The 20,572-nt window shown below is 40.2% G+C and overlaps 2 protein-coding genes and 2 long non-coding RNA genes across 4 annotated transcripts in view; 2 read left to right on the plus strand and 2 right to left on the minus strand.

Annotated features, from left to right (window-relative positions):
- The first annotated feature begins 140 nt into the window (after window positions 1-140).
- On the plus strand, window positions 141-4,237 carry LOC133522095 (uncharacterized). The gene is made up of 2 exons (XR_009799997.1): window positions 141-446; window positions 2,476-4,237. It is a non-coding gene; the product is annotated as an uncharacterized LOC133522095 (long non-coding RNA).
- LOC133522094 (uncharacterized) lies at window positions 935-1,572 on the minus strand. Its single transcript, XR_009799996.1, has 2 exons — window positions 1,433-1,572; window positions 935-1,252 (listed from the first exon to the last, which is right to left on the minus strand). It is a non-coding gene; the product is annotated as an uncharacterized LOC133522094 (long non-coding RNA).
- Window positions 4,238-7,164: 2,927 nt separating the features above from the next.
- The window catches only part of LOC133522086 (meteorin-like protein), a 52,971-nt gene continuing 39,563 nt past the window's right edge, over window positions 7,165-20,572 (plus strand). Inside the window, exon 1 of the mRNA XM_061857290.1 lies at window positions 7,165-7,868. Within this exon, the coding sequence (XP_061713274.1) occupies window positions 7,774-7,868 (95 nt within the window). The 5' untranslated portion in view covers window positions 7,165-7,773. The remainder of the gene's footprint in view (window positions 7,869-20,572) is intronic.
- LOC133521723 (atherin-like) lies at window positions 15,680-17,150 on the minus strand. Its single transcript, XM_061856786.1, has 3 exons — window positions 17,126-17,150; window positions 16,120-17,000; window positions 15,680-15,764 (listed from the first exon to the last, which is right to left on the minus strand). Exons 2-3 carry the CDS (start codon window positions 16,956-16,958, stop codon window positions 15,680-15,682), a joined length of 924 nt encoding a protein of 307 aa, XP_061712770.1. The 5' UTR covers window positions 16,959-17,000; window positions 17,126-17,150.

Here is a 20,572-nt window from a genome sequence, read left to right on the forward strand (position 1 = left end):
GCCAAAACTCAACGCTCAATTCTACTTTGGCCTTATCATAAGTAAGATTTTTTTTTCTTTTCAGCAAGTTCAGTCCGGTAAAAGCAGGGTGGCGACACTTAGAAATGTAGTTAACATTAGTGAAGATGGCGGCGATTTCTATTAATGGGATCCGATAACCTACTTTTACCTTTTATGCAAAATACAACTTCAGAAGGTTGCATATAATATACCTCGTATGTCAAGACCTATCTTTATTCATAATGTTGTTACCCAGCAACTGTTGTTTACTGTCCAAAAAAAAAAAGCTACTTGGCCGTGTGCAAACTATGCAAACACCATACGACGTGCGACTGTAATGATGGAAATAAATGTCAGTTATCAACTGTCAAAATGTTTCATGAAAAGCGTAATAATTTAGTCGGTGCAAGTGCGTCCTTCAAGCTGCAGAAGCTTCGTTTTTCGCGGTAGGGCCTCTGTTGTTGCTTATAACAATCTTCCATCGTCTAATTTAAAGGGTTGGGGGAGATTTACTATTAAAAATCCTGAAATACGTATCAGGCTTTTTCTGTTTTTTTTTTTATTCCCCATACGAAGTGCAACCCCTTTTCCCCCTAACACCCATTTCCTCCCCCTCTTCACACTTACGGGGTGATTTTGGGGCTGAAAACTATTCGTATATCTTTCCTCATAAAAAAACTATTTATGTACCAAATTTCAACTAAATCGGTTCAGCGGTTATTGATTCCCCATACAAAATTCCAGCCCCTCTTTTCACTTCCTTAGGAGCAAAAAAATTCAATTTTTTTTTTTTTTGGTTTGTTTCCTAATACTATCCTACACACCAAGTTTCAGCTTCCTAGGACTTTAGGAAGTACCCTAAGGGTTTTGATGATCATCAGTGAGTAAGTCAGTGACGAAATCGGGGTTTTTTAGATATGAATAAAATCTAAAGTATGAGAGTAAAGTATTTATGCTCAATAAGTTTACAATTGACAATATATCTCGAGAATTTTGTTTGTCTGGTATAATCAAAACCCAAGTTATGAGGGTTCAAAAAAACGATGAAGCGCTTCGAGAAAAGTTAGGTACTGCCCTTGCGCTTTGCTTTGCTCGTCATGGGAAAAGTGTCCGGCTGTCAGCTATAAATAATAATTCCAAATCTCTCCAGAGTAGCGCTAGAGTAGCTAAGAACGTAGGCGTTATTGACGGTTTGAAGTGCGCTGTCAATGATTCGTTTTTTTTTCAAATATTTTAGGTATTGTAGCGCCACCTATTTAAAAAATTTTGACGAACACTTTTTGGTACAGTCAGCGTCAAATACTTTGTAGCAACCAAAGTAGTCAAATAGTTCGGTACACCATATATTTAGTATGGTGTACCGAACTATTTGGCCACTTTGACTGATACAAACTATTTGACGCTGACTGTACATGGAGATTGTATTCCTTACCTCTACCTTCTATAAAGTAGGTCCGCATTGTTTGATTGGTGTTTTGTTTTCTCGCATATGTTTTTTATAAGTAATTCATTCTAAAGAATGGTGTGTGTACTCGTATACTACGAAGTATGTATTTTGTTCAAAAAGCACTCAGCACCATTACAAAACCAGTTCGTAGTTTATAGCATGGTTAGTTGGACAGTTATCTTCTTCATAACAAAAGCCGGTATCCGTGTCTAAAACCATCGGCTCAGGGCAATCACAGCGGGAAAATCCACATACTGTCCCAACGAGTCTCGGCTCAGGATGATCACATGTCCGTTGGGCTAACCAGTATGTTTGTGAGCAGTTACTTTTGACTTCTACCATCCAATCGGGACAAGCAGCAACGCCTGTTGATTAAAAATAGTTATTGCAACTGTAGTCCTAAGAAATTTAAGTGTCTGCTGGGGGTCAGTGAACACAGTTATTTTATTATGCATTATAGTAGTTTATGTGACTGCTACATAATAAAAGGCATTAAAATACACGAGTGTGGGTTTAAGAAACGAACGAAGTGAGTAATAAATGTATATATATATATATATATATATATATACATTTATTATAGGGACTAATTACAAATACAATATGCCTAAATTATAATTTCATGTTTTCTTATCTCTCCTCTATACGTGCATTTTAATGAGCGAAGATCATGCCACAAAAATACGCATCAAATTCGTGCCACCTTCGTCGGAAATTTTTACACAAGTACAACTTTGAAAAAATCTGTAGTCAATTAATATATTATGCCAACCTTAGAGCACGTCTTGTTCTAAGATAAATACATATTTTAGGATATTTTGTTGGAATGTCTTATTATGTATCAGACTCTTATCTATGCCTTGCAAAATGGTGTTCCAAGAAGGTTAAATTTAAGCAACTTACGCTGTATTTTGATACACTCCAGCATATTCATCAAAAAGTAACACTTTTTTGCAAAAATATTATAGGGGGTTTAGATTAGACCGGATCCAGAATCGGATTTTTACTCGAATCTAAACTTTTGACAGGAAGTACGTGTCTTAACCCGGAACTGGACCTGCTGGATAAATCCTGCATCGGGCCCTAACCATCGCTGTGACCTGAACTTGGAACTTTAGAACTGTATTGGGGACTTCGTTCATGTTTTCACTGTTGAGGTGAGGCGAAAAGTTGTATGTGCCACACGATCCGAGACCAAAGTTTCTTGCATCTCGCACCTCGAGTCTTTCGCTTCACTACAAGTAAGACAAAAGGGATATTCTTACATTCATTGTTGAACCACAAGCAACTAAATTCCAAACCCCATTTATATTGATGCCTTGTGTCGGATTTAGAACACAGCGTTAGAGCGAAGAAAATCACTAAAGACCACATCAGCATCTTGTTCAGACTAAAGTTTATTATACAAGAAAGTCGGCTTTTATATCTGCAAACTATAATATTATGGTAATTGTCTTATACGATGTTTAAGAGTTATGGTTATAACAATAGAGCAGTGTGCCTAAGGTATTGTTTTTATTAAAGAACAATGCAAATAAGTCAGACAATCGAAGCAGTCAATCACCTGGAATGGTAATTATTGAAAGCAAAGTGAATACCAACCGATTGCTTTACTTTTGCTTTATTGAATGCTTCTGCATATTCAATGAACGTAGGTATATTTCAATTCCGTTCGTCATCAGCAGGTCGATCAGTTAACCACTACATAATGAATAATTTTACATGAAGGAACTAATGAATTTCGAGGCGCTCGGGGCTAAGATATAACAAACATATTCCAATGAACAAATACCAAATAAGTATATAGCTTTAGAAGCAATTCATAAAGTTCCTCGAAAAGTAAAATTGGGAAGCAGGAAGCATGTTTTCTCATCTAAGGCCACAATTAGCTGATGAATACTAATTCTGTGTTAGTTCGAATACCTCTGATCATGACTAGTTAGTCCATCCAAGCCCCAGTTATTTGATCCTTATTTGAGAAAAGATAAAGAGGCGAATCATAGGCCTAAACAAGCACGAGACAAGCGCTTACGACAAAGCTATCGAGCCCAAACACACTATTGACTCAGTTTATCTTTGTGCAAACATCGTCAACGGCCAAGCATGTGACAACACAATACGAGTAAGAGCAAGAGCACATATCGTGAATATTAAATGGCATTCAATAGCTTTTGACTATGACGTGGACTTTTATTACAGGGTGTAACCGCATCCCTCTGGAAGTAAGGCCCAGCAGCATCATGACCCGTAATGGAATTCACCTTATTCTAATTTACTGTTGTGGGATCAAAGACTTGTACACCGGGAGTTTTTTAATCGGGGTGCATTTTTATAACTATTACTTTTTTTTGCACGTTCTTCTGGCTTGATCCAAACCCAAAAGCAGTAATCTGCTTATGGCAATTATTATTCTATAATTTATGCATAAGTATTTTTTTACATTTCTTTTATTTGTAGGATCACTTGAGTTTGAGTCTCAATGAATTAATTATGTTACGGACCACTTGCGCTGCTCGCCTTTGCTACTTGCGCTCGCTCTTGTGCACATTAGAAATGCGTTAGGCCCATTACCAGTAAAGACTTAGTTTAGTGAATGTCATCTAATTTTTTGACGATGCAATGTGGCGACAAAATGTAAATAATTAGTTAATGTAGTCTATGTTTAGTTTATAAGTAGTTTTAAGAATTATATTGTATGTTCGCAAAGGGCAGCTGTTGTTACCATTATTTGTACAGATCATCTATATGTATAGGTACCTACACAGTGGACAATAAAAACTTTCTATTCTATTCTTTCTATTAAGTATATCAAAAAAATTACAAAAATCATGATTTTCGTTTGGTGACTGTTCTATTCTACTGTTTCTGTTAAAAAAGTATCTATGTTAAACAAATATGTATTTCATAACGTTTTACAATATGCAAATATTGCTATGTGAAAGAACCCAACTTCTTTAACGCTTTTAACCTTTCCGTCAATACAATATAATTATAATATAGTATAATAGAGCTGCTTATGAGTGGCCTAATACAATCTGTCTATTTAATGATATGTATTAGAAAATCATGGTTACTTTGAAGAAACGGTCTTTAAAGTCAATCAAACTACCAAACATTAAATAGTCAAAAACTACAATCTTAAAAAAACATCTATTATGTGATAAAGTAAAAGGACGCCATCATTCATCCCTAATTATTGGAATTAGAGAAAATGAAAGCTTTATCCCAAAAGCTCATAAGCTTCGTAGTGAACTAATAGCCTTAAAAAAAGGGACGTGCCAAGTCATGGTGATAAAAAAATGCTGGAGTTTTCGGCCGCTACCTAAGAGTTCCGTGGAGATTATTGTGATAATTCCCACTATTCCCAGCAAGAATTACACGTAATACGATTATAAACTCATGCAAATTTAAAATTGTTTCCTTATGTTGGCTGGTAGAATTGACGTATGGTGATGATTTTGAATGATCGTTCGTTTAAATTTAATTTGTAATGCTTTACAGTTACTATTGTACTCACGTTGGTGTGGTGAATTTTTTTGTGTTCCACTCGCGAGTAAAGTTTGTTTAACTCTCGTACCTTGAAACCCTGGCAAGGTTCAAGATTCCACTTTTCGAACCACTCGTGGTTCGGTTTTGGAATCTTTCGCTTGCTGGGGTATCAATATTAGCACGAGGGGTTACATAACATCTCGGGGTTGGTCCCATAGTAGAAGTTGTGCAGTATGATATGACATATATATTCACCCCGTAAATTATTGCAGGTGACTAAATAAACATTCTGTATGTAACAATGTAGTGGAACTGATCTAATGATGCAATCGGAAAGTATTAGCCAAAGAGACTCATCAATGGAAGAACACAAACAAATCGAGATTAGGCTCATTAGAAAGGTTTTGAGAAGTACTCGATAGACATGCATATGAGAAGCACAATCATAATATTTTTTGGACTGTTGCTTGTTTTATTACAATGTGGGTAATAAAAAAAATAGAAAAGCAGGGATTAAGTAAAAGGACTGCTCATAGGGGCGTATTAAATTTCTTTCTGCTAAAAGACCCTGAGGTCTCCTGCGAAAACCGAAATTTCTTGATCTGCTTCTTTTTCGCTCGAATAAACAAGAGTAATAGAGAGGCAGTTAACGTTTCTCTATTTTTCGATGTTGACGGTAGGCCAGTCGCCGAGCCGTGACTCTACATTAAGGTGGTGGTTGCACCCTACCCACAGATCCCTAAAAATACACATTGGCAAAAGAAAAAAAAAATTCGCCTATCTGCAGTGTAGTACCTGATTTTATTCGTCGGTCATTGTTTCATACTTTCCTGCACAGTTTTGGTATAATATTAGAGTTATACCAAGACAAGTCTGCAACGATTATTTTAAACGTCATACTTCTATGTAATTATGCCGTATATATAACACTTGCACTACGTGTGCTATCAAAATTATTGCAGACTTGTCTTGGTCTGACTCTAGATACCTAATCTCCTATTATTATTTTTAACTAGCCTATAAATTGTCCCACTGCTGGGTAAAGGCCTCCTCCTAGACTTCCAATCTTCCCGATGAACTGCAGCATCATCCGTCCAGTTGCTGAGAAATGTATCCAGCCAACGTAAATGGGCACCCACTCCGTGGCTAGTTTAGCCCACCTCTGTGGGTGCATACGTCGTACATGGCCTGCCCAGTCCCACTTTAGCCTGGCGGTTTTGACCCCAACATCGACGATGCCTGTTTTGGTGCGCATCGTAGTGTTTCGGATCCTGTCAATCCTTTTCACCCCAAGCATGTTGCGCTCCATGGCTCTTTGGCAAACTTTCAGTTTGGTCTTTTGTAACTTGGTAAGGGACCACGTTTGAGCACCATAAAGTGAGGATTGGCGCTGGCAGTATGCACGTGTCGACGAGCCTCCGCTTAACCTCCTATATAGGTACCTACTCTTAATCTTAAAATTGCTCAAATTTTTGTTTCATTACTTTTGTGCGCAATGTGCAAAGATCGAAAGAGATGCAGCACGTAATTTTTGGCAAATTAATGTTGCAAATACGACCACGTGTGTTTCCATCCATCCATTCCATTCCATCCATTAGTTACCCCGGGATTTTGGATGTGGAAATGATTTTGTATACATATTTATAACAATTTTTATCGTAAAACAGTTACCAAACTATGGAAGCTCTGGTGGCCTAGCGGTAAGAGCGTGCGACTTGCAATCCGGAGGTCGCGGGTTCAAACCCGGCTCGTACCAATAAGTTTTTCGGAACTTATGTACGGAATATCATTTGATATTTACCAGTCGCTTTTCGGTGAAGGAAAACATCGTAAGGAAACCGGACTAATCCCAATAAGGCTTAGTTTACCCTCTGGGTTGGAAGGGCAGATGGCAGTCGCTTTCGTAAAAACTAGTGCCTACGCCAAATCTTGGGATTAGTTGTCAAGTGGACCCCAGGCTCCCATCAATTATGAATCAAAATAGGTAGTAATCTTCAAATGTGCTTAGAGATGTTAAAATAGTTTCTGTTTTTACAGTTTTTACGCACCCAAAACCCCGAAGTATGAGCATTAGTAATATCATCGTAATATATGTGGACGTATGTAGAAACAGCAAGCACTAAAAGCTTACTTACTAAAAGGAATAAAGACTATTGGTACTTGGCAGAAAAAAATATTCAGGCGATGTCGCAATAATTCGATTAAGCAATCAAGTTATAAAACAACCATTATCTTCATACGCATCGTACATTCAAAGCGGACGAAGGAAGTCAATTTATTTAATTACTCACTCGCCGACAAACAAACCGAGCTTGCGCAATCTTATCACCATCATCACCATTATCAAAGACGTAAAAACACCCTTGCTAAAATAAAGTTATATATACAAAAGTTTTCCCGCCAATATCGAATATAAACGTCCATACCAATATAAACTGTAGGAACTAAAAAATAAGGTTTCGAATTGATAATCTATAATTTTCTTTAGTTGGAAGGGGATAGCAATATCGTTATTACATTCTACACCGCTCTAACAATGACCACAAACACAGGTTTTTTAGCCATCTCTCTCGCTCTCGGTACGATAATCATTAAGGTCTCTTTCTCACTTCGCTGTTAAGCGCGGGTTCCTTTATTTCTTTTTTCTTTAGTATGGTACTATTCGAGCGGGTGAACACTCGTCGAGCCGCTTCGCGCGTAAATTGAGTCTTGTTTATTTTGTGACGGTTTCTTTCGAACTTTTATGAACTATGGAATTAACTTAATGGATTATTTTCAAGTGATGTGACAAAACTGTTAGGTTAATTTCGAAGAGTGGCTTGATTTGTCTCCTCAAAATGGAATTGAGGACCGTGTTTTGGACAGTTGTCTTGGGCCTGATTTTTGGTGCGGAGGCGGGGATGATGGGTGATCAGTGCGACTGGAATGGCAGGTATGTTGGAAATGATATAACTATGACAATTATTCATAATTAAAGCTGACAACGTTTTGTCTCTTAAAAACTTTTTGTGACTAGGATTAATTGGAAAAAGTCTTGCTTTGTATTATAGTATTATGTATCTTATAATTTAATGATCGGCTCTTGAAATTGCTTGGTTTTTTTGTATAAAAAATTAAGTTTGTTAGCTACCTGCCTAGATACTGTTGTGCTGTACGTAGGTCCTGCTGTTACTGTTCGGTGTAAGTTAGTACCTAAATACTTACCTAAATAAGTAAATTCGTTTTTGCCCAGAACGTGCAAGTTGTGGAATGAGCTACCTTCCGAGGTGTTTAAATTGCGCTATGACATGGGGTTCTTCAAGAAGCAGTTATTTAGGGTTCTCAAAGGTTGGTAACGCATAAGTGGCTCCTCCGATGTTGCTTACGTCCATGGGCGGCGATGACTGCTTCCTATCAGGCGGCTCGTCTGCTCGTATGCTGCCTATTACATAAAAAAACATTCGGAATGTACCTACGTGTATGTCCATTTCTAAAAAAGTATTAAACAACTGCTACAGCCATTACGAGTAGAATAACTAACATGCAATTTAAATCATTTAGATATGCTTAACGTTACCTACCTAACATTTCCCCGGAGGTATTTATATCGTTTAACACGTTGTCGTTTTGCCTCGTCTATACGAAGCATTTCCGCTACATACCGGGAAATCCATGTTATCGGCTACGACGTTGCGCTACGACCATAGCTCTGCGGTGAATGTGTTAAGTCACTGCCTATTACACGTACAAAAATCAAGAAGACAATAACTAGGGTTAGCAGCAGAAGAGAAACATATGAAACGATACCTTAGGTATTATGTAAATCTGAGCCAAAATCCTGCTTTAATCCTTTCATATATTTCTCTTCTGCTGCTAACCCTATTATACCTTTGTATCTGCTCGTATTGTTGAGATTATTTAAGAGTCTGTGCGAAGCGATATGTAAGGTACCTACTAGGTACCTATTTTATTTATCATGACTCTAGATTGTCTTTCCGCACAGACTCCAAATTAATTTTACTTACGGACGATATATACATATGTAGTAGATATATCCACAAATACTCATATAGTAATATTACCGATCCATATCAATTTGCAAGATGAATATATCTAGGTATATTGATAGCCCATATTGACTATATTGAGCAACCAATACTAGGACGCCGCAATTAAAACGCAGGAGATTTGTAATACCTATTTGCAACAGTGTCGAAATATCGGACACTTAAAACAACAAATTAACATACCCGTTTTGGGTTGACTATAATATGAGACCATATTAACTTGAAAGCGTATTCAGCATTTCTAAATGAGATACTACTATAAGTTTTTGGCAAAAAAATCATTTTTGGTACAAGCTTTTATCGCTGACTGTACTTTTTTTCCACAGGCAACTAATAAAAACGGAGTCACAGAGTTCACAAAGTTCCTATGGCTACCTCCTGTCTCCATCATCAGATCAGCTTGATAGTACAGTCAGCGTCAAATACTCTGTAGCAGTCAAAGTGGCCAAATAGTTCGGTACACCATACTAAATATATGGTGTACCGAACTATTTGGCTACTTTGGTTGCTACGAAGTATTTGACGCTGACTGTACCATAATATTGCATTGTCACCCGATTTACATATGTATGCAAATTTTTAGCTTCATCAAAAACTGGGAAGTGGGTCAAATTTAACTTGCAAGATTTGTCCCATACATACTAACAGGGCAAGTTAAATAAAAGCTTGTAATAATGGAATACGTCTTCTAGCAAACCACTTGAGGAATGGAACCACTCTTTTATAGTTTGGGTAACTTATATGGAACAGCGAGGAATGGTCGCTTGACAGGCCCTGGACAAGCAGGACATGTCAACATCCAGCTTTTCTCTTTACATTGCCTCATATCTAAATAAATCTAACAAACAATACTTACACTTATTATTATTTTATTTCTCTCTAATATGATAATAACATCTAGCATTAAAAATCTCCTAAATATCACATATGTTTTACAAAAACCGTTCTAATTTGTTACAAGAATTCGTACTACCCCACAAATGTGTGTAGGAGGCCTGAGGGCAGAATTTAGCAAATGCCAAGCAATTTGTTAAAAAATTTCGCTAGCGCATAAATATTCCTTTAATATCGCGTGTCTGTTTTACATTAACATCAAATTGATGGTGTTTTGTGTTTTTGCGCCCCACGTACGGGGATTTGGACTTAACAATACAATAATATGATATATCAAAATATATTACAATGAATGCGGGATCTCTGAATGTAAGCATATAAAAGTTACAAACGTATAAAATCTAAATCAGTGATAGAAGTATAGTTAGTTACCAATATAAACGTTTTTTATTAGGGCTAACGGTAAAAACGGGACCCTATTACTAAGACTCCAATGTCCGCCGTCTGTCTGTCTGTCTGTAACCAGATGAACCGTGATAGCCAGATAGTTGAAATTTTCACAGATGATTTATTTCTCTAGCCGTTATAACAACAAATACTAAAAAGTACGGAACCCTCTGTGGGCGATTCTGACTCGCATTTGTCCAGTTTTTAAAATAGTTTAACTTCTTAGACTTTACCTTTTTAGGGTTCCTTAGTCAACTATAGGAACCCTTACAGTTCCGTCTGTCTGTCTGTCCGTCCGCGGCTTTGCTCAGTGGTCGTAATAAGTGCTAAAAGCTACAATTTGGCATGAATATACGAATCTATAACGCCGACAAAATGGTAGAATAAAAACCATAAAAAAAAATTGGGTGCCTCCCGCACGTGTGGGGTTAATTTTTTTCCTATCGTATATCTTAGGATATAATAGATTCCAAAGAAAAAAGCGGCCAAGTGCGAGTCGGACTCACCCATGAAGGGTTCCGTACCATTAATGACGTATTAAAAAAACCACACATTTTACCACTTTGGAAGTGTCTCCCGCGCAAACTATTCAGTTTAGATTTTTTTTTATTACAAACCTAAATATCATTTTTGAAGACCTATCCATAGATACACGTATGGGTTTGATGAAAAAAATTTTTTTTAAAATTTTATGACGTATTAAAAAAAAACTACTTACTAGATCTCGTTCAAACCAATTTTCGGTGGAAGTTTGCATGGTAATGTACATCATAAATTTTTTTTAGGTTTATCATTCTCTTATTTTAGAAGTTACAGGGGGGGGGGGGGGCACATTTTACCACTTTGGAAGTGTCTCTCGCGCAAACTATTCAGTTTAGAAAAAAAAAAAATTAGAAACCTCAATATCATTTTTGAAACACCTATCCATAGATACCCCACACGTATGGGTTTGATGAAAAAAGATTTTTTGAGTTTCAACTCTAAGTATGGGGAACCCCCAAAATTTATTGTTTTTTTTTTTCTATTTTTGTGTGAAAATCTTAATGCGGTTCATAGAACATCTACTTACCAAGTTTGAACAGTATACCTCTTACATTTTCGGAAAAAAGTGGCTGTACCATAATCGGACAGACAGACGGACATGACGAATCTATAAGGGTTTCGTTTTTTGCCATTTGGCTACGGAACCCTAAAAAGGCGTCCCCCACTAATTTTTGAGCCAAAGGTCCAAAGAATGTGAAAAAAAAGTGTAAGTAAAGCTTAATTAACTTTCAATGAAAACTATAGCGAACATGATCGGTTAATTCGTTTTTGAGTTATCGCAAAGTCTTCCCTTCATAGTAGTTACAAACAAAGAGCCGCGAAGGTACTCCCTTTTGCTGACTGTACATGATGCTTACTTCTTCTTCTTATCGTGTAAAGGTGATCCAATTTCCTAAGCATGGCCCGGTATGCTCTTGGCCGGTTTTTAGTTAACAATGCACTCTTAAATTAAAACCCATCACGATTTTTAGTTCAACAGTAAATATTCAACAAAGATCACGAACGTGACTCCAGCTTTACCATTCAAAAATATGAACAAGTCATAACAATAAAACAATAAATAGCTGTAATTGTTGTATAGAGTATCCGGAAACGTTATAGGGTACGGAACAAAATCAACAAGTGAAGTTTCCATTGGGGTGGCGTGGGAAACGTGGGAGGGTAGTGTTCTCGTCAGCCCTCGCTGTTTGACACGTGACCCTTCCGGCGAGGGACTTATGGAACACCCCTTGCCCATTAACTTTATTGATGCGATAAGCAGAAGTAAAGGACACCTCATAAAAGTACCACTTTCGCGGCGAACAGGAAATCTTTAAGCTTTTGTCTTTTGATGCCTTTTGTCTCTCAGCTAGCATTTACGAGTACATACTTTACTTCATATTTTCATATTGTTTAGAAAGAGCTAATTCAAAAGTGGATGAAGTGATTTTCCACGTTCCTAAAAAGACAATAATGTGTTCCCTACTTATATGTATAAAGTTTAGATAAAATGGTACTTAAATTTGAAGTCAAGTTTAGACAAATGGCACACTAATAGTTTAGATTTTGTCATGTAGGTTTTATCTTTTGAGCGTAGTTAATATAAAGTTTATCTAATATATATACCAATCCTATACGTAATGCTCAATAGAGTTACTTAAAAACTCGTAATGGTCCACTTAATGACCTTAAACAAGATGCTAATCACCGAGCACAAGAACAATGTACGAAGAAGACATCTCAGTAGGTAGGTAAGCCGCAAAAAGGAAAATTGAGTGTCAATGGACCAGCATGGCCTGGTTCATTATTCCAGTTGCTTTCTGAGAGATTGCCTCCGATGGCCGTACAAGTGTGAGCTCCCCTAATATGATTAGTTATTACAGTTCTCGGGTTTACGCTCACCAGTGGTTCGCTTCCAATGCTTGGGACGCGATAGGAATAAAGCATTGAGGCATTCAAGTTCGAGTATTAATATTTATTAGGGAGGGCGGGACAACGAGGGGACCGTCTGTTTATTATAATATCCTCTCCGATTATAACGCGTTCGCACGATGTAGACTGATTGATACAGATTGCCTCGTGCTGAGGGTACGCGCAGTACAGTGCGCTGCTTTTTTCATCAGACTTGTTGCAGAAAAAATCTTAAACTTAATACACCGTGATCTCGAAGAATCAGGCATTAACGGTATATTTCTGATTGTAGTCGTTGAAATATTACTTCCTAAATTTAATTTTCACTCTAAAACTGTGAATTTTTAAACTTATCTTAATTAATAATTTATACTATTAAATACCAACATAAATACACTCGTGAAAATCACCCTTTCCTAGATTATATTATTTTGTACCAATCAAGTTCGTTTTATTATTTATTTCCTTTATTTATTTTTGGTCTTAGGCTAGGTCATTTATAATATGAATATAAAAGTAAAATATAAAAACACTCACAAAACAATACAAAATATATATAAACACATTATAAAAAACCTAACCTAGGGTGCCGCCAGCAGCGGGGCAGGGCCCAAGCTGCCGGTGGTCAGGGCCGCAGAGAGAGGAACCGGCGGACTATCCGCGCCGTGTCCAAGATCACCGCCTTCTGCATCTGACCCTTGATCCAACCACCTAGCGAGAGTCTCTCAAGGTGTTGGTCGAGACTCTTCGCTATGAGACCGTTCGCTGAAACGACTATCGGGACAATGATCGTCGAATCAACATCCCACATGGCGGTTATCTCGTGAGCCAAGTCTAGGTACTTACTGGACTTGTCCTTCTCGGCTTTCACGAGATTCTCATCATGGGGGATGGTGATGTCGACGAGCACGGCCCGGCGTTGCGATCGATCTATTATCACGATGTCAGGCTTATTGGCTACAATAGTCCTGTCGGTAATAATAGATCGATCCCAATAGAGCGTGGCACGACCATTTTCGAGAACTGACGCAGGTGAGTACTTGTAGTACGGTACTTCGCGGTCCACAAGGCCGTATAGAAGAGCAAGTTGCTGGTGAATAATCCTGGCTACGAGATTATGTCTGTGCAAGTACTCGCCGTTAGCAAGATTAGAACAACCGGAAATGATATGCCTGAGTGACTCTCCGGGACGGCGGCATGCCCGACAAATGTCGACCGTACCGTCCTTCAGGATATATTTCCGATAGTTGTTCGTCATCATCACTTCGTCCGCAATTGCACAGGCAAAACCTTCGGTTTCTCCGAAGAGGTCCCCGAATCGTAACCAGTTCACCGACGCGAGCAGGTCTACGTCGGGTCCCGTGAGGGCCTTGTAGAACCGCCCGTGTAGCACCTTACTCTCCCATGCCGCCTTGCGATCCGCAGTACTTAGTACCACAGGTTTGCGCCAGTTCTCGTTTGCCAAGGAGAGCGGCGTGAGGTTCCTATCTACTGCCACCACATCACGATGCATCCCACACTCGTTGTTAAGGAAATAATTCCTGAGATTGCACACCTCGCGGTTGTGGAGATCTTTGGCGTTTAGGAAGCCGCGACCTCCACACTTCCGTGAGATGTACAATCTCATAACTGACGAGCGTGGGTGTAGCATACGGTGTGTGGTTAGCAGTAGTCGGACCCTCCGATCCAGGGCGTCCAGCTCGGTCTGAGTCCACCTTAGTATGCCAAAGGAGTATGTGAGTAGGGGCATTACCCAGGCGTTGAAGGCGCGCACTTTGTTGCCTCCTGACAAAAGACTGTTAAGGACTTTTGTGAGCCGACTGAAAAAGCGCTCCTTCACCGACTGTCTAATACCCTCGTCCTCAATACCCAACGACTGTGTCATACCAAGGTATTTGTAGGTTTCTGATTCAGAGATAGATCTGAAAGACATTGTCTCAGAAAGTTGTAAATTTGTTGAATTTACAACCTTCCCCCGCTGTACATGCATAACCGCACATTTATCGACACCAAACTCCATATTGATGGCACTACTGAAAAAAAACTACGGTGGTTTTCAGTAGCTCCAACAAGTCTTGGCTATTTGGTGCAAATAATTTGAGATCATCCATGTACAGAAGGTGAGAAATGACTTCACCCTCTCTCCGAAGCCGGCAACCTAGTCCCGAATCCTTCAGCAGGGTGCTGAGGGGATTCAGAGCTAGGCAGAACCACAGGGGACTCAGACTATCACCCTGGAATATTCCTCGCTCAATCCTTATAAAATCCTGCGGGCCAGGGCGGTCATCCCCACCTCCTGGTTGACGAAGGACTGTGGTCCACTGCCTCATACACGCGCTTAAGAAGGCTCTTAAAGCTGTATCAACTTTATACAGCTCTAAGACCCTCCCCAGCCATGAGTGAGGCACCGAATCATAGGCCTTCTTGTAGTCAATCCAAGCAGCAGAGAGGGCCCCCTTATTCCGCCGGATTTTTTGGCAAATGGTCATGTCTATGAGGAGGAGCTCTTTAGTACCACGGGACCCAACCCTACATCCATTTTGAGCGGAGGCCAAAATGTTGTTAGCGACAATATGCGCGTTTATTTTTGATCTCAAAATGGATGTAAGGAGCTTGTAGAGTGTAGGCAAGCACGTGATGGGTCTGTAGTTCTTTGCTTCCGTGGCACTACCGGACTTATAGAGCAGGAAGGTGACACCAGTTGTTAAGGAAGGTGGAAGAGAACCAAGCTCGAGGGCTTGTTGAAATTGTGCTGCCAAGCGTGAGTGCGAGCATCGGAACCATTTTAGCCAGAAGTTGTGCAATCCATCCGGCCCAGGGCTTTTCCAGTTCTGAGCCGTGCGGATGGCACAACTTACGTCATCGGGGCTGATGGTGATTGCCCCCATAGGTTCGATGGACTCGCACTCACGCTCGACAACACTCATCCAACCCTCCTCGGTGTGTTCGACAGGCACTGACCAGATGCTACGCCAGAAATCAGTCATGGCAGTAGCATCTGGCGACCGCGTGTCGGACGCACGAAGGTTGGTTTCCTCCCACTTTCGGTATACCTTCCTTTGATCACTCTGAAAAAGACGATTCTGCTGGAATCGATCCACACGCTTTCTGTAGCGGCGAATACGGTTTGCCCATGCATACACTTTCTGCTTAAGAAAGTCGATGCGCTCCGTGAGATTGGCAATATAGTCGCGGGGCTCAATGCCCGTCCCCGCGAACGCCTGATTCACAAAGCGCATTACTCGGGGGCGGTGGTTGCCCCCCCTGAAGCAGATCAGCTTTGCAATGAGAGTCCTAAACGAGTTGATACGTCGCTCGATCCGTATTTGCCATGCGGGGGCACCTCCGGCGGTCCTAGGTGCACGTTCAGCGTCCGGAAACTTGACTCGTGCAACACGGCACGCCGCGATGGCTCCGCAATACATGATCGCGTGCGTATCATCTAAATCTTTACTAGTCCGCAGATATGGCTCTAGTAAAGCGTTTAGGGCTCCCATTAGCGCTAGATTGCGTCTATTCATAGGCAAACGTGGTAATCGTGGCCTAGTGTTGGGTGTGGACCGATACTGCGTAATCACCTCTTCCAGAGTCCTCCTCAGTTGCTCATTGGCTGTACTACTCGCACTCTGCGCGAACTGCTCCTCCTCGCCGGCACTGAGATCCACCCGCGGCGCCCTCGGTGCCTGGTCGGGTGCCGGCACCGGATCTGGCGACGTGGCGGGCGGGTCTCGCGCCGAGGTGGAGGTTGAGCGAGCAGAAAGAGCCTCCAGGCGGAGCCGATCAAGTGTAGAGTCATCCAACCGCTTACGCCGCTGGATGACTCGCACCTGATCCGATAATCGTTGCGCAGTCACTTCGATGGTCGGTTCAAGAGCCTGAAACAGAGGCAGAATCCGGACACGATACGCGCATAGGTTAGTTCCTCCCTCTGTAGCCCCATAGTAGGCGCGCATGACGTTCTCATTCATGGATTGAGACCATCGCATGCGACGCACTACACCACCGGCAGCGGGAGCCGTGGGCGGGGCAGGATGTCCCGCAGGCCCCAAGCGTGCCGGCAGCGGTGGCCGCCCTCGTCGCGCAGGTGGTCGTGGCGGCGGCGGCGGCCCGCACTCGTCGCTCGACTCGCTGGTGTCGGGCGCGGTGGCGAATTCATCGCCCGACGACGATTGCGAGGAGACACACGAGGCGGGCGAGGGTGGTAGGCGTGCGTTGGATGTGGTAGACGCTATTTGAGGTCGTGTTTTGCTTCTGGTTTGCATTTTCTTTACTTAGCTTTGTCGTACATGTTGAACACATTTTTACTTGTCAGAGTATAACCCGTATATACGTAACAGTATGGAGTAATCATGGGTTATATTTTTTATAAAATGGATGTAAAAAGCAACACGTAAATACACAATCAAGAAAATATTTAAAGAGAATTTACAAAAACACGACTGACGTTGACAGCGTCATTTTTTATTATTTATTATTATTATTATTTATTATTTATTGTTCGGAGAACCAACAGCTATAAATTGTACAATAGTTATATATATAGATAACAAAGAGCCAATTATAGGTTCCCACCGGTAGCAACAGGTTAACAGATAATTGGTGGTTAGCACTAGATTTTTTTTTTTTTTTTACAACGTGTTACCACTAATATTTTTAAATATTAATACTTATTATATTATATACTGAACAAAGAAACCAAAACTTATTAGTAATCTTAATACGTTAATCGATACAATAATATGCCAACACATACGACTCGCTCACTCAAGTAATTTGTCTGTTAGAATCCGTCTTATAGTTGTGATGTTGCTATTAAAAACGTCTATATCCCGCTCCTTCGTTAGTTCATTTAGACTTTTACCAGCTCGTAGTAGAAAGCTATTCTTTCTGTAATTACGTGATGAAAAAGGAATTGAGAGGGGAGGGAAGTATCTTTTAGACCTAGATGGAGGATTAATAAATGTTTTATAAATATAACTTTAAAAAAAAGATAATACGGGCTAATTTGGCCTCACTTAGACACATTTTTTACTTTTTCTTAAAAATTCAGAAATGTGTGGTATAAATTTACAGCCAGTTTATCTAGTTATATAGGTACATAATATATGTACCTGCATATAGAATATAATATGATGTTCAGTCGTCATCACTGTGACGCAATTGTATGGGAAACATTGAAACTAGCTCATTAAATGTCCCCCGCGCTGCATGTGCATAGGATGCAATACGACGGATGTTACATTTCATGACGTTGTTCCAACAAAACAATGAATTAAGTACCTACACTAATTAATAAATTACTTTCCTTATCGCATCCGTCTTGTTAAGAATGCAAAGTATTTTTGTGACTGCAAGGGTGCACTTATCTAGTTTTAAAGTGGCGCCAATTGTGACAATAGCTTTTAAGGAACAATGGAGCTGCCTTTCAAAAGATAATGCGTGGACAACCCATGACATGTCGAACAAAATTTGAATGCAATCTGTGTTATCAATCGCTGCTTAACGTTCTAAGTTCTAAAATAAGTTTTCGTGAAGTTGTAGGTACTTAATGTTGTTAATGTTTTTGTGATTTTTATGGGGATATTTAGGTACTTGAAATTAACTGAAATATAAATGATGATGATCATGGTATCCTGTTATCTGTCATTAGGGACATAGGGCTCTCAGAAGGAATTTCCATTTTCACGGTCCAGCGCGGCCTCCTCCAGCTGCGCCCAGCCGAGGCCAACGATGGAGCCTCCTTTTTCACTGTGCGCCTCCAGGTGGTACGTGGGCGAGCTTGCCCCCTTTTTACAGGAACTTTCCAAGTCAGCCCTTGCTTGGATATGTGGTTGTTTGGCCTTCGTTAAACATGTCCTATCCAGCGCCATTTCCGCAGAAGTATCTCCTTAGCTAAAAGTTTTTGTCCGGTCAGTTCCCATAATTTTGTATTGGAGATGGTCCGTGGCCAGTAGACTCCTACGATTCGCCGCAAACACTTGAAACACCAAATCGAAATACTTAACGATATTTATTACTCATAACTGAACGTCATCATTTAAATACTAGGTACGTGGAATAGTTTTTAAATACAAAAGTAGGTACTTAATCTGACCTCAGACGGCTGAATTGACACTGAACAAAGTGCGTGATACTTTTAATTAAAGACATCTGACCCATCTTGTTACTAAAACAAAGCAACGGAAGTAGCGAAGCGTAATGTGCGATAGTGACCTATTTAATGCTTATATTTAGACATAAACAAGGCTGTTTGTGTTATCATAAAAGTGCTCATCTGTAATAAAATAATTACATGTAAGTGCCTAATTAACCGAAGGCGAATTTGCGGTTTTACTTCCTGAATTTGACCCATATAGCGTGACCGCGTGCGGATGCCACTATCTCGACGTAGAGTCACTTCACACGCGATAACGCATCAGCCGGATTGCGCCTAGCCCGCTGACCATATGGCGCTCCCAGTACCTTGTGGATACAAGTACCTACATACTTAGAGCAATGCGAATGTTTACGATTCACGGTTCTCGGAAGAAGTTGCGTGCTTTACTCCACAGCCGCACTTCATTAATAACATTAGTGATTCAGAGTAGGATTCGGCACCGCCTGGGACCGAGTCGGCAGGCAACTTCACATGGCCTGTGGGAACATCACACTCCTCACTAAGGGAAAACAACCGTCACATGTTGCGGGATGAAATCACGGTTATTTTTACACGATTGTTTTTATTCGCTCGCCAATTGAGGGCAATCAGCGACACGTGTTCCGTCCGAGACGCCCGACTTGAGGCCTATCTATTGAGCTCATCATATTGAAATTATGTGTAGGTAGGTATTACTAGTATCAATTCAAAACAACATGCATTTTGCAGGGTGCGAAACAATGGCTTTTATAATGCTAATCATTTGATGATAATGGGGGGGTTTTTTATGAACGTCCAACAATAACACTCATATTTGATTCCATGGATGTTCCCAAGACACTTGACTGCGCCCACCATTGCTATCATCTTTCCTGTCGTTGCATGTGTACTTGGAAATATTTTTACGACGCGCACTCGGCTCCAATCACGTCGTTACTGAAGGGTAACCTAATGCTTATACTGCCGTGCCGTATAGCCATGTGTCCACTTACATTATCTTACTTTAATTTAACAAACTTTACGTTAAGTGATGTGTCTTACGCGACATTAATTTATACATAGTTGGAATGCCGGTGCCGTGTCGCTAAAGCACATCAGCACTCAACAGCTTTTTTTGGCGTTGATTGGTATAATGATTGTGGCCTAGATCCAAGCGATTTAAATTGATAGCCTCATGAAACAAAGCGTCTATGTGATGTGATACCTACCCAGTCCTTGTCATTGTCAACTATGTATTCTAACGTCTGGCTTTTCATTTATCAATACTAACTTCTCGGAGCACATGAAAGAGGATCATTGTTCTTCGAGTCCCGTATTCGATGTTCTTTGAATGAAACCAAACTAATTAACAGCGAATTGTAGGTCGGCATTGTGTCGGCGCGCCAGGTCAAATGAAGGCGTTCTTTGTGTCGCTACTCGCTAGGTGTTTATTTTTTTAATTTGTTCCCGGAGTCGACCGGCCCATCGTTCGGCTTTCGGCCTCTACGTTAATTACAGTGGCGATAACTGTTCTGTAAATGTAGCTGGACCGACCAGCAAATTATGATTTAGTATAGCTCTAATCAATGGTTCTAACATTTAATAGACACCTACGTATGACATGTGGTTATGTATGTATGTAAGAGATAAAACTAATCTGTGAATCCGTATGGAGTCAGTAATTATTTTAATGGCCTTTGTATTTATGATTTGAATACATTGGGAATTTTAAGTTACGTGTTTTCCGGTTACATGCCTATA

The sequence above is a fragment of the Cydia pomonella genome, chromosome 10 (genome assembly GCF_033807575.1).
Source record: "Cydia pomonella isolate Wapato2018A chromosome 10, ilCydPomo1, whole genome shotgun sequence".
Classification (NCBI taxonomy): Eukaryota; Metazoa; Arthropoda; class Insecta; order Lepidoptera; family Tortricidae; genus Cydia; species Cydia pomonella.

What these genes read in the sequence shown, in the direction of transcription:
- LOC133521723 (XM_061856786.1), bottom strand. Translation starts at nt 16,958, where the DNA reads ATGCAAACCAGAAGCAAAACACGACCTCAAATAGCGTCTACCACATCC. An exon ending in GATGATACGCACGCGATCAT is followed by an intron (nt 15,765 to 16,119) that starts GTATTGCGGAGC and finishes CGTCTTTTTCAG; the next exon opens with AGTGATCAAAGGAAGGTATA.